General features: G+C 38.6%; 1 protein-coding gene across 16 annotated transcripts in view; it reads right to left on the bottom strand.

The window, feature by feature from the left end:
• BAZ2B (bromodomain adjacent to zinc finger domain 2B) overlaps positions 1-14,150 on the bottom strand; it is a 112,205-nt gene that overhangs the window by 54,762 nt on the left and 43,293 nt on the right. For all 16 annotated transcript variants that reach the window (XM_041466048.1, XM_041466058.1, XM_041466053.1 and 13 more), the window contains one exon: positions 4,370-4,525. In XM_041466048.1, the coding sequence (XP_041321982.1) occupies positions 4,370-4,523 (154 nt within the window). In that variant the 5' untranslated portion in view covers positions 4,524-4,525. The remainder of the gene's footprint in view (positions 1-4,369; positions 4,526-14,150) is intronic.

Genomic DNA, 14,150 nt, shown 5'->3' with positions numbered 1-14,150 from the left:
TACCTTAAATAGTAAGGAGACTGAAGCTAATACAGAAAGGAAAATGAACAGGGGAAGTGACCAGAAAAAACGTAAATAGAGAAATTATTTGAGCTGCTACATGCTGGAAGGTTGGGGAAGGGCAGCACAGAAGAGAGCAGGCACAGTACAGCAAGTCAGCATGTATTCATAGGGTAGGACAAGGTAAGAATATATAATAGCTAAGATGACAGACAAAAATCAAAGGCCTAGAAATTCTGTAATCCTGGTAGAAGAAACCTCATAGCAGTTTCAGAATGAAACTTCAGCTTTAGAGATAGCCTGAACACAAGTACAGAAAACAAATCATGGGATTCTCAGACTGTAAAAGCATACATAACCAGAAGAACAATGTAGTCCCTAAGGGAGATAAAAAGCAGGAAAAGACTGACATCAAAGAACATTAAATTCATGTGTGCCATCCTTTAATATAAAGAGCATTCACATCAAAAAGGACAGCATGAGAAAGACCAAGCATTCCTTGTTTTCCAGGAGATTCTCATTATCAAAACAGGCCTCTTGCACACTGACCATGCTTCTGGTGGAATTCTACACACAAACCATTAACTTGTTAATCCTACTTCTCCTTCTACATGTTTCAAACACTATTACTGTGTTTGTGTATATAAGGAATAATTCTGGAATGAGTTCCTGACTGCAATAACTCATCCTATTAAGTGTTAGGAACACAAGGGCATTCACTAGGATTTTTCATTTATTAGCAACTACAAGGCAACATGACGGGGATACTACACAGACAGTGCAGGGAAATTCCTCTTACTGATTTCACATTTCTGGTTCAGGTGCCGTTTTTTCCTTCCTCCAAGACAAGAAGGGATTTTCGTTGATGCCAACTATTGCAGGTAACGTGTAGAGTATTTCTCTAAACTTCTGACGTGAGTTTAAAAGCATCATGTTTCACGTCTACATTTCCTGAATGTAGTTCAAATGGCTTTGACATCACTTTGTAAATTATCATAAAAAAGACCCAAAAGACAACCATAACCAACCCAAACCTCATCTGTGTATCTTCTTCCACAATGCTTCCCTCTCACAGACCACAGTGGTGATTCTTAATCATGCAGATGAGCAACACTTCATTGCAAAGTTTCATAATACTTCGAAGACTTTCCAAGTTAAAAGAATCTTTGAGATTGTTCATCAACTTTCTTCATCATACAGAAAATGCAGTTAACTGTACTACACACTATTATGGCCTTGAAAGAAGACATACTAAATGTGCTAAGCCATTACCTAATGTATCTAGGAAAGAGAAGCTATGCATTTTAAAATACACATTTAAACATGTGGAAGAAATAAAACGCCGACAAGAAATGGTGAAAGTCTTGTAGCACTACACTGAACTGTAATGACATTTCCCCTTTCGTATCTCAGGAAAATGCTAAGTCTGCTTACCAATTAATTATAGTATTTCCTTAATTTTCATATTTTAGTGTTCACTCTTCAAGTTACTAACTTACTTTACATATGCTCCACATAGCTAAATTTCATATTAAATCTCACTCCTTAACATTCTTGCCTTACTTTTAAATAGGTTAAATATTTCTGAGCACAGTTTTTGAAATTCTACTAACCACTGCACAGATAAATGAGTGAAAGCATTATTCCAAAGGGCAAAATACATTTCAACAATGCTGGTCTCTTAGTAACAAAGAATTACTTTGTGCATTTATATACAAAATTTTAAAATTGTTCTGGATCTCATTAAGGAGAAATAGGGAATGCCAAATAAGACTGAAGAATTTTGCTTTAACAAAAACAGCTTCTGGTCTGAGAAAAAAAAAAAAAAAAAAGTGTTTTGCTATTTAATAAAAAGTTAATGAACTTCCCTTTTTTGAAAATTAAAAATTAAAGGCCTTCCAGATCTGGTAACATCAAAACAATACAGCTTAAAATGTTCATCTTAGAATGGTTTCACGCACTAGTATTATTGCTTTTCATAAAGAAAAACACTGAATTAGAGTTTTATTTAGAGAAAAAGCTACTGATTTATATTCTTCCAAAGTTGATAACATTCTCATGAGGGTGAATGTAAACCTCTTTCCAGAGGCAATTTACTTTTCCAATGCACCTTATTTTCAGCAATGGGTGAATAAAAAGAAAGCAAATAAAATATCTGTTTACTTGATTAGAATGCTTTAATTATTCAGGAACTAGTGCTAATTAACCAATTAAACTAACAGTATGTGATACATTCCACAATGGTTTCATACAGGTGCTTTGTCTTTCTGACCTGGAACTATGCCAAAATAATTTACTTGTATTTTAATCTCCCTGGCAAAGCATAAAGACTCCCAGTTCTAACTCATCATGTATCATGGGCACCTGACAGAGTATGCAATCAAGTTTATTGCAGAGACTACTTAATAGGCTACTGATTGCTGCAAAGAAAATAAAGAGATCTTTCTGGGCTAAAAAGAACCTCTCTAATCTCATGCATTAAGATGCATTACCTTCCCTTAGTAAGAATAATTGCTCATTCTTAAAAATTTATTTTATTAGATACTAGAAAAATATATTTTTAAATTTGAAGATAATTCAATTATCTGTTTGACAGACATTGTTGGGTTTTTTAAAATCTTACAGGAGTGAAGAACGCCTCAGTTTAGAACTGGCTAGTATATAGTCTATCTTGGCTACAGAGTATCTTGTAAATTCAAGACGCGCAGCTGGCTGGCAGAAAAAACACTTCCGTGGAACCTTTTCACAGTGGATACAACAATAACCACAGTGCCAACAGAGAAACAGACATACTCATAAATAAAACTGATGGTATTGATAGTAAACTACATTCCAGCTTGGTTTTGGGAAGACAAAATGTCCTTGAAAAATTATGTATGTTCCTAAACATCAGACGCAGCCAGGCAAACAACCTGACCATCAAAAAAAAAAAAAAAAAAAAAAAAAAAAAGGCTGTTAATTACTATCAGTCTTTTTAACTATTAGCTATCAGACAGAAATTACACTTTTTTTAAAAATAAAAGATGAGAAATTTTTAGAAGGCCTTTAGTAAAGAACCACCTGTGTTTCCTAATGAAGAACAAAACTGACAGTTTAGTACCTTTATTACATTATTCATCTGCTTCAGTCTCACTGTATTTTGGCAGACCAAATACATATCCCTATAAATGCACAGAACCTTAACAGTAGATACAGAATTACATGATGTAATATGTACACAGCAAAAGCAGCAAGGAGAGGTAAATGACTCCCAGAAATCCTCAGGCTAGGACTATACATTCATAGCCATATGGAAATTAACTCCTGCTACATTCTAGAAACCACCAAAGAAACCCATTACAAGTGGCATGGGCTAATGAATATAGACAAAAAATTCTTTTGGAGATGACTCTTTAGTGGGGTACTGAAAAATGAAAGACTTTGTTATTTATTCCAGGAGAGTTTTAGTTAAGAATTTTCTGGCTGGTTTTAGAGAAATTAAAAAAAATAGTTGAGACATAACTCTAGGTCTGGAGACATTCTGGTTTCAGCTTCTTGGGGCAGCTGCAAATGAACAAATGCAGGATGAAGCTGGGGACTTGGAATCCACTCATTACTTATTATCAAGCTGTATCAGCAAGAACAGAGGTTTTTCTGAAAACAAGGAATTACCATGAATTTAAGCTGAAAAAACTTCCTATTAACCATATATCACTTAAGAATCAGGCTAACAGAAACAATGTTCTCCAAAAAAAGATCTGTTTATGAAAAGTTAAGTGAGAAACAGCAGGGAAGAGTTTACCGTTTCTTGTTCTGTGGATGACGTTTGCATCATTCAGCTGAAATAGGAGTTTCAATCACATAAATAAGATTCTTGCATGGAGAAATCCTCCATATATATTTCTGATTCAAGGTAAGATATTTCACTCTAGTCAAGATTACCCAAGACCGTGACACTGTGAAATTTATCTTTTCCATTTCAAGCTCCGTTAGAAGAAACTATTTGTCCAAATGTAAAACTACAGTATGGGCTGGGCTTAAATGCTGAGAACATGATGTACATTCAAGAAGCTGACTATCTCAACTGAATCTGAAAGTGGCACAGAGCTTGCTAGATGAACCTTTCATTTGATCCGTGCTTTCACGACAGCCTTGCAAACTGATTTTTTTTCCAAATTTTAAATAGCTAATTTTCAATTAATCTAATTCCTTCAATAAGTAAGTACTATGTAAAATGTATTCACAGCAAATGAATGTCACTTGGCAAAACCAAAAACTTCAAACATTTTTCTTGGATGCATCTGTGCTACCTTGTTACGTTTGACTTACAATAATTACAAGTGCTGACAAACACTAAAACTACATTGCAATAGACTTGAGTCATTTTTACCACATGTGTTGATTGTGGAGCTCAGTGTCGCGGCTCCAGAGGAAAGGCCACCTTTCGACACTTCTGAAGTTACCGATGGGGTCGAAGATGCTGGAGTGGAAGCAGCTGCAGTAGAGGAGACTGATGATGATGTTAACCGCTCTCCAGACTCCATATCTGGAAGAGAGAAGATAAATAGGTCTTCTATGGCAACAAAGGAAACCACAAGGGACTATGGGACTGTGAGCTGACTGTGTCTCAGGATCTGCACTAAATTCTCAAGAGATCCCCGTGAGACCTTCGCGTGAGAGGTACATCCCATTAACAGCACCCATCAGTCGGGGAACTCAGCAGAGCTGCAGCACTGTGGGAATTTGGTACTGCTGTTCAGAGTTACACCACATTTCCACAGTGTGGAACACCACAACTTGAATGCCTCTACCACACCCTGTGCTCAGGAGCTCCACTTCAGCTCAGGCTGGAGCCCTCAGCCCTTGCCAGAGCCAGCCCATCACTCCTGCAGCCTGCCTGTGCTCCTGCATCTTGGCTACATCCCATGTTCTAGCTGCCCTCTAGGATGGCATCAGCTCCCATTTTCTGCTACTTCTGATCAGACAAGCAGATGGATGCTGGGCCTGACAGATTGACTATTCTGTGTAACCCTGTGACCAGCATTGTGCTGGAGTAGGCAAAAGCCCTGCCTGTGTAATCCTCGACTGCCAGCTTACCCCTCCTTGCAGAGCAGCTCTCCTCTTTGCTGCTCCATGACAGCCAACTTTAAAGAACCGGTAGTGCATGCCGAAATGCCCATATCTAGACTCCTAATTTAAGGAAAGACCCAGCAATTAGAGTGAGATATATAAATACAAGAACTCTTGTAATTTGGTAGGAGTTTTTGGTGGTGGTGAGTGGTGTTGTTTCCTGGTGAGCTTTTCATACAAAATAAGACATTTATCTGTGCCATGAATTGTCTAAATCAAAAGTCACCAGACTTATTTCACAGACCAAGCATGTGTATTTTAAGAGAAACAGACAGTACCGTTATTATTAAAAACACTAGAAAAAGTGTTTGGACAATACTGTCAGGAACATTGTGTGGCTCTTGGGGACAGTCTTGTGCAGGGCCAGGAGTTAGACTCAATGATCTTTGTGGGTCCCTTCCAACTCAGCATATTCTGTGTAGTTTCTCAAATGCTTAAGAAGTGCAGCCAAGCCAGTGATGTCTTTTCACAGTGGTAGCAGCATCAACAGACTGTCTGACTCAATCTGCCAGAGCAGCAGATGATTGTGAGTCAAGATCACAGTATAAATAAGGTGGGGAAAAAATTCCTAAGTCCCTGTACTATTAAAAATGCCATGGGACTAAGCACATTGAACTCTTAACTGGGAAACTTCCAAGAAACCTGTTCCTGTTGTGGAGTCTCCCCCACTGACACAGGCAATGCCTTTTCTCAGATTTACAACTGAAATCTGAGGGGGTAAGCACTGAACCTAAATCAAACAACTTATAAAATCTCATTCCCCAGTACCTGTAAATCAGAATGCCAAGTTCATAAGAAAGGCACACTTTTCTAAATTCTATTTTAAACAATTTAGAAAACTGGTATGTTAAACAGCACTTCTGATCCAAAGTTGTATTAAACAGTGACTTCACAAATGCACACTTGGAAAGACAGCACAAAACCTGTTACCTGCCTCTCCAGAAAGTAGATCCTTGGTTTGTCTCAGACAGTAAAAATGAAACTTAAAAAGCCATAGCAAATACAAAAATAAAATCAATGGAGAAACACAAAATACTGTGAAGATACACTGTGCCCAATTTAACTAAATTGTTCATTCCTTGTTACTAATAGTTTTTATACGTTGAAATTTCTATGCACGAGGAAAGTCTCCAGGCTAGCAGAACAAAGCATACTACTTTGGGAAAGTGAAAACTGCTAACACGGGAGGTACAGTCTGTCATACAGAATTGCCTACCTTCTGTACCAACTGCAAACAGCCACTCCACTTTCAACAGCACCTAAAGACTTCACTGCATTTACTCTTTACAGGCCAATTTATCATGAATTGCTTTTACACATGGAGAAAAACTTACTTTTGTTTCTGCAAACACAGAAAAATCAGCTACTTACACTGATATGGCACCAAAAAAGGTATCTATTACTATACTGAATATTAAGGGTATGACCTTCTCCTTCAGAACAATAGTAGAAGTAACAAAACTACTTCCTTCAGAAAATTTATGAAGGGAAAATATTATTAAACATTTTAATTTTTTCATTCAGGGCTCCTAAATACATATTTTTCTCCAGTTAAACATTTTTCATCCACAGTTAAAGCATACCTAATTAATTTTTAACAATTGGTAACTATAATCAATCTAATGTGCTAATCAGCGGAGGTAGGTCACTGCAAAATACTGCATATAGTGTTTATTACATATATATGTCCATTAGCTTTTACAACTATTCTGAAGGATAATAATTAACAAAAATCCGATTCATAAGGGACCATGGTTTTAGCTTGCAACTATGGACTTAAGTCCACAGCATTTGCAAGCACACAGTAAAAAGATTTACTATGTTTGGTATACGGACACTAACAGACACAAATTATTATGACAAAGTGATTTTCTTAGTCACTATAAATGACTAAACTTACTTGAGGCCAACAAGTATGCCTTTTACAAATTAAAATTTGTTGTATTTTGGTATTGTTTTAATTATGGCTACACTGAATTCACTATATTTACAGAGAGCATAAGGGAAATTAGAAACAAATCAAAATTGTATTATTGCAGTATTTCCTTGTAAAAGGAAAGGTACTTCTAAACTTTAACATGCTCCATTTGAAACTCAGGATTGAAACTTCATATTTTATGTTCCCTCACAAAAACATCCAGAACTCTCATATTTCTAAACAAAAAGAAACTGTAATGTTGTGTGTAATAATAAAACACTAAAATAAGTCTTTACCATAAAATCACCGAATCCAACCTAAATGGGTGGAGAAGACCTTCCAGATCATCAAGTGCAACCTGATCCCCACCTTGTCACTCGGACCAGAGCACTGAGTGCCAGCCGTGCCTGGAACACCTCCAGGGATGGGGACTCCATTACCTCCGTGTGATGCCCCTTCCAGTGCTTGACTGCCCTTTCCATTAAGAAATTCCTCTGATATCCAACCAGACCCTCCCCTGGCACAGCCTGAGGCCATTCCCTCGTCCTGTCCCTGTCCCCTGGGAGCAGAGCCCGACCCCCAGCTGGTCAGGGAGTAGAGAGGGAGAAAGTTCCCTCTCCTCTTCTCCAGGCTGAGCTCTCCGACAGCTGTTCCTGGTGCTCCAGCCCCTTCTTCAGCTCTGTTTCAGTCTCTGGACTAGCTCCAGACCCTCAGGGTCTTCCTTTTCGTGACAGACTCAGAATGGGGCACAGCACCCGAGTTGTCCCAGCAGTATCAACTACATGTCACTGCCCTAGTGCTGATGGGGCTGATACAAGCCAGGTGCCCTTGGCCGTCTTGCCCACCTGGGCACACCTGGGCTCATGTACAGCCACCTCCACCAGCACCCCCAGGGCCTTTTCCAGCTTACCAACCACTCTGCCCCGAGCCTGGAGCACTGCAGGGGATTGCTGTGATCCCAATGCAGGACCCAGCACTTCACCTTACTGAACCTCAGTTAGCTGCCCTTGGCACACCAATCCAGCCTGTCCAGATCCCTCTGCACAGCCTTCCTACCCGCAAGCAGATCAACAATCCCGCCCAACTTGGCGTCATCCGCAAATTTACTGAGGGTGCCCACAATCCTCTCACCCTGATCACTGATAAAGATATTGAATGGGACTGGCCCCAGTGCTGAGCCCTAGGGACATCGCTGGTGACCAACCCCAGCTGCAAGTAATTCCATTCACCACCACCCTCTGGGCCATACAGCCAGATCTTAATCCAGCAAAGAGTGCACCTGTCCAAGCCATGGCTGCCTGTTTCTCCAGAAGAATGTTGTGGGAGACAGTATCAGAGGCTTTGCCGAAGTCCAGGCAGACACATCCACAGCCTTCCCCAATTCACTAGGCAGGTCACCTGGTCATAAAAGGAGATCAGGTTGGTCAGACAGAACCTGTCTTTCCTAAAGCCCTGCTGGCTGGGCCTGCTCCCCTGGTTATCCTGCATGTGACGTCGTGTGACCGCACCCAAGATGATCTGTTCCACAGCCTTCCTGGGCACTGAGGTCAGGCTGACAGACCTGGAGTTTCTCAGATGTGAGCATCTGAAGTATTTTATAAATAAGCACAGTTCAGAACCACCTACAAGCAATCCATGTTTGAGTCATAAATAAGAAGTCATCCTTGGCAAATCAATACTTTTTAAATACAGAGAAGTAAATATAGCTGTACTTGCCAGCTTTTAACTAACATAAGCCATCTGTTTGATCAAATAAGAACTGGGAGAACAGTAATAAGTTGCCCTTTTAAGGCTCCCCTCTCTCTCTCACCCCCACCCTGCTCCTTTTATTTCAGTTTGCAGGGGTCTGGAAAGTGTTTTTGAGGGGGTGCTTTTTCAAACTTTAATTTAGTTGCTTGTTTAATGTCTTTAATAGAAAACTGGAATATTGGTATTTCTGAATTATTTCGAATGGAAGAAATTTACATTCTTCTCCTAGAGACATACATAGTTTTGATTTCAAAATAAGTTAACTCTTAATTATGTTTAATTACTCTAACCACAGCAGATGGCTAACTCCAAAAGAGATAATCCCCAAAACAGTCATTAGACAGGATCAGCAATAATTACACTGTAGACTTAATGTGTTCTGTGACTAAAAAGTCCATACTAGTTACAGCAGATCCATATCCTTTTTAACCTCAAGTATAAGTGAGATATTTGTTTCACTGGAGTTATTTTGTCAGTCAATAGTTATGAACTGCCATGACTGTTTTTTAATCTCTCATATTTCTAAAAGAGAAAAATCATTACGTAAAACTAGGAAGAAAATTACATTTTAAAATTTTCCTGGTGTAGTGATTTATGTCAGTTCCTCTCAATGCTTTGCCCAAAACTCCAGCTATTTTCCCAGAATTTCCCATGGTGAATAATCATTAATGCAACTTAACCCAATGAAGACAGAAAGTAATCTCTCAGTAAAAAGGAGCAAAGAAAGGAAGTATGTGAAGCTTTACACAAGAAAAATGTTGTTTTTTTGGGAGAAAAAAAATTACTAATGTTTAGTAAAAATAGAAACACTAAAAAAAATATTTACTAAAGGAAACAACAATCAAATAATTTTGAAATATATCGAGTTGAAATTTCTTTACAGTCAATCACCTACCTAGTCTATGCTCAAAATCTTCATGGAAATGTACCCTAATGCAGAAGAAAAACCTTTCCTTACTCTTATCCTATCAATGTTAGCTGGGATGTGTGAATACTATGAAGTGTGTTTTGAAGACATCTAAACACTAAACTAACTCATCTCCAAATTCCAGTTTAACTTCTACATTCCCATGTATTGCTTCCTTATTTCAATTATTACCTCCAGCAGAGTGAAAAAGAAGTTGGGTAAAAATATGCTTCAGTTTTTCTCAACGACCAAGTGAAATTTGTAACAACTTCATGACCCCAAACTATAGAAGAGTCCCACAAGTGTTCTCTTGCCTTACAGCAAGGTATTTAATCGCATCATAATAATACTGTCAGTCTGCCGCTAGTTCTTGTGTCAGTGAGTGCTCTGATGCCAGAAATATTGCAGGTGATGAAGGGAAGCACATCAGAGACCCAGAACACACAGTCCAGCACACCACAGATGCAAAATGCAGTGTCCAGAAAGGTCATGCTCAGAAGGTAAACGCAGAGCACGGTGCCAGCTCAGAGGTGACTCAGCGGGCCAAGCAGTGCCTGTGCATTCCACACCTTCCACAAGGGCCACAGAACCAGGGAGGAGTGGGTTCAAAACAAGTGTTGTGACCAAAAAAAACCACAAAACAAGCAAGCACACTGACCAAACCTCAGGCAAGAAGGAAGTGAGGTACGCACAGAAATGGGTGCAGCTCCTTACAGACAGACTACAGACACCAGAGGCTCCCACTGACACTCCCTGCTCTGCTGACAAGGCCTGCTCACAGACCTTCCAACACACAATCTGCTACTGCTATGATGTTTTACACATTGAGATTTTTAAACTCGAAGTGCCTATATACTTAGTGAGATCCACTGTCCCAAATATTGTACAAACCAGAAAAGCCAAGTTAACTGCTACACATTGCAAATTTTGCAGAATGTAACTGCAGTTATGTCATTTTTGACGGTTTGCTCTAAGTACTTTACATAAAATTCTCTGGGAAAAAAAAGCCACCACAACAAAAGTTCTTTTACTAAATCAACAACCACAATAAAATATTTTTTTTGTGAATCAAAAGCAAGATTGGCTGGTGTTTCAAAGATATCATACAAAGATACTTTTATGCACCAATACACTTAATACCTTACTGCCAGTTATATCGTGTAAGGCAGACTGTATGTTCCTGTGTTACGTTCTAAATGGGCTTTATAGCCTTCCCCTGACTCACATCACCAATATTCAGTCAGTGCTATGACAACTCATTGTTTTCGTGTAAGAATCCACAGCAGTGAAAACACTCATAAAGTTACACAGATATCACAATTCCATATATATTTGTTTTAACAGTCTTTAGCCACATAAGGTGACTTACTAAAAGCCACTTCAAAGCAGACCCAACTCTTAAGCCCACTATAACTGAGTCATGACTGGCCTGGCAAAAACAGAAACAGAGAAGGGAATCAGCTGCCATTCTACTCTTTAATAATACGTAGTGGCCATTTTAAATAGTCTCAGGATAAAATGACATTTTAAACAATGCATCTATTTTGATTCTATCCAACAGGATAAACTCATCATTAAACAATACATGGAAAATAAAAAACTTATTTTCTCCTATTTTACAAGTAACTGTGTTGCATTCCATTAGAAATAAACATCACTGAGAGTATTTCTGCACTCACACATTTCGTGATTCTTACGACTATGGTAAAGAAAGAATAGTTACAAATTACAGAGGGCATTATAATTCACTTACTTTACATTCCATGGAGGGAGGAGGCGCACACAGGTCAAGTTAAACTACAGTCATTCATAAGCCTCATTTTGGGACAAACCTCAGAATATATTTCTGAAAGCTGCATAATGCTGGGCAAGAAATCTAACCTATCAATCTGTACCACAAAAAGCGTATGGCCATAGTAAGTATCCGTGAGGCAACACAGCACCACAGAGAGGTACTTAATGTTGAAGTGACCCAAATCCTTAAATGTTTCAAACCCAGAGTAACTAAGAGTCTGGTTTAAACAAATATATCAACAGAATCATAGAATGGTTTGGGTTGGAAGGGACTTAAAAAGCTCATTTCATTACACATACACACACCACCACAGGCAGGGACACCTTCCACTGGATGAGGCTGCCCACTGACCCATCCAATCTGGCTTTTAACAGTGCCAGGGATGGGAAGATCACAATCATTCCAGCCAATCTGTGTCAGTGCCTTACCACCCTCAATTTCTTCTTAAAATCTAATCTAAACCTACCCTCCTAAAATAAAATCTATCTGCATTATCTGTTACTCTGTATGAGGTTATCAACTTTATATGTCCATGTTTAGCAGTTACCACTTTTATTAAGAACACACATCCCTTCATTTATTTCCATTTCTATGTTGGGTTTCGAAAGGAGAAGTTGACACCATCACCTTACAGAAGAAGATGTGTGGGATTAGCTTCTTACACAGATGGACACACTTTCAGTCAGAACTGCTCACCCTACAAAAGCAGCTGCCCAAGTCACTTCTTACAGGACAACAAATTTCAGATGACAAGAAAGGAACCATCCTGTAAGTTACTTTTACCAACAGAAAAGCTGTGCAATTCATGCAGCTCAATAAGGGGAGCAGTCCGGATGCAGATATCAGGGTGGCAACCGTACAGTGCAACTCTGTGCAGACATTAAGGCTTACGGACACTCTGCTCAAGGAGTGGGCATGACGGCACTGCACATTTGTATTCCAGTGCTTCTAAGCAGATTCCAAACAGCAAATAAATAGTGGTACCACATAAAATTGATGCAAAGTCTGGACTCTTGTCATAAATGCAGAGGCTAAAATAATAGCATCTGAAGAACATTCACACGCAAAGATTCTCTGGCATCAGTTTGGTAAATGCCCCAAAGGGGATGTTCACCAGATCCGGTCATCAAACCAAAACAAAGGATTTATTGTTTCAGAACTGAGGTTTTACAAATCCTTCTGATCCTAAAAAAACCCAAACAAAGAAACAAATGGATCACTGCAATATTTTATACTGTCTTGAGATGAATGTCAGCTTTTATTTTCATGCCTAACAGTTCAGCTTAAAGACATGTTTCCAGTTTCAATGTAAAAGCCCACTCTTCATTCCCCACATATCTTTTGTTTTTTCAATATTCTCATTATGAGACTTCAATAACTTGGGGTTCATTTGCACACCCAAAGATTCTAGTACTACTACATCTTCTAAAGAAGCAAGACTTAGCATTTTATACTATTACTTCAGTTTGTGAGTGCACTGAGCAAATTATCTACAACTACCTCCATAACATTAAAATTATGAAGTATTATTCAATCTTTGCATACTGATAATCAATACAACATCTTTTAAATACATAGTAAAAATTCTTGCTTAGGGTTGTTTTGACCCACCCTAAGAACAGAAACCCTAAGAATGAAAATCCTATGCAACAGTAGTTCAAAAATCAGTAAAAAAACTGGGACAGCTGAAGTCAATGCCTTTTTTTTTTCTGTGCTTTTTCAAAATCTGAATTTCAAACTGTCAAAGGCAAATTTTCTGCTTTTTGGGTGGTATTGTGCCACTCAGAAACTTAGCTCCTCTTTAGCCATTGTATAGTAGAACATATAGTAGTATGGGAGTAGAACCTCCCATAGCTCAAAAACCAGACTTGATCTCAAGCTCAAGATCGAGGCTTAGTTCCAACTACAGGCACTGCCAGAGCTGGAGAAAACACCTACTATGGGGAGTGCCCTGCTGAACCTTTGACAGCAAAAGCTGCCACGGGCTTGTCTAGGCATCGTAAAAATTCAACAGTGCTTGTGCCAAACATGCTTTTTACTACTTCTGTATCTGAATCTTGCCTAACTTTGCCAAATAATAACAGAAGGCATTAAACCAACATCTAACTTTGTGAAGCCCGAAGTATCTGCTCTAATATATACGTACAAGAACTGCCAAAAAGAGTCACTACAAACAGTATGTTTTGCCTATTTGGTATTATTTTGCTTTATGCTAGGAAAAATAACAAAGAAATTACTGCATAGAGAAAGCTTTAGTTATAAAAACATGATCTAAAGGAAAATTAATGTGGGGAAGAAATAACTACAATTCTAATATCTGTTTGGGTGTATGAATGCCATGTGTGTCAAAATAACAAGTTCAGAACTAGTCCACGGGCACTGCCCAGTAAAAAAAAGATGCTGAGAAAAGGGTTCTTTTACCCTAAAGTCCTGAACTTACAGACCACATATACTCTAACAAGTAAGAAGGGACAAGGATGGTAGGCAAAGTCCTCCCTAACAAATGACCTAGAGATTTTTTGGGGTTTTTTTGTTTGTTGTGAGTTTTTCATCCTAAAAATTTAAGTTATTATTCTAGTCCTTCAAATATTGCTAAAAACTATGACAACTGGCATACTCTGATGAGAAACAAAGTCAGAGGTCCAGAAAAGCATTCAGGAGAAACAAATCTT

Source organism: Pyrgilauda ruficollis, unplaced genomic scaffold, assembly GCF_017590135.1.
Source record: "Pyrgilauda ruficollis isolate IOZ18807 unplaced genomic scaffold, ASM1759013v1 scaffold196, whole genome shotgun sequence".
NCBI classification, from domain to species: Eukaryota; Metazoa; Chordata; class Aves; order Passeriformes; family Passeridae; genus Pyrgilauda; species Pyrgilauda ruficollis.
Note: the sequence above shows the minus strand (reverse complement) of the source record. Positions and strands in the feature narration are given on the sequence as shown.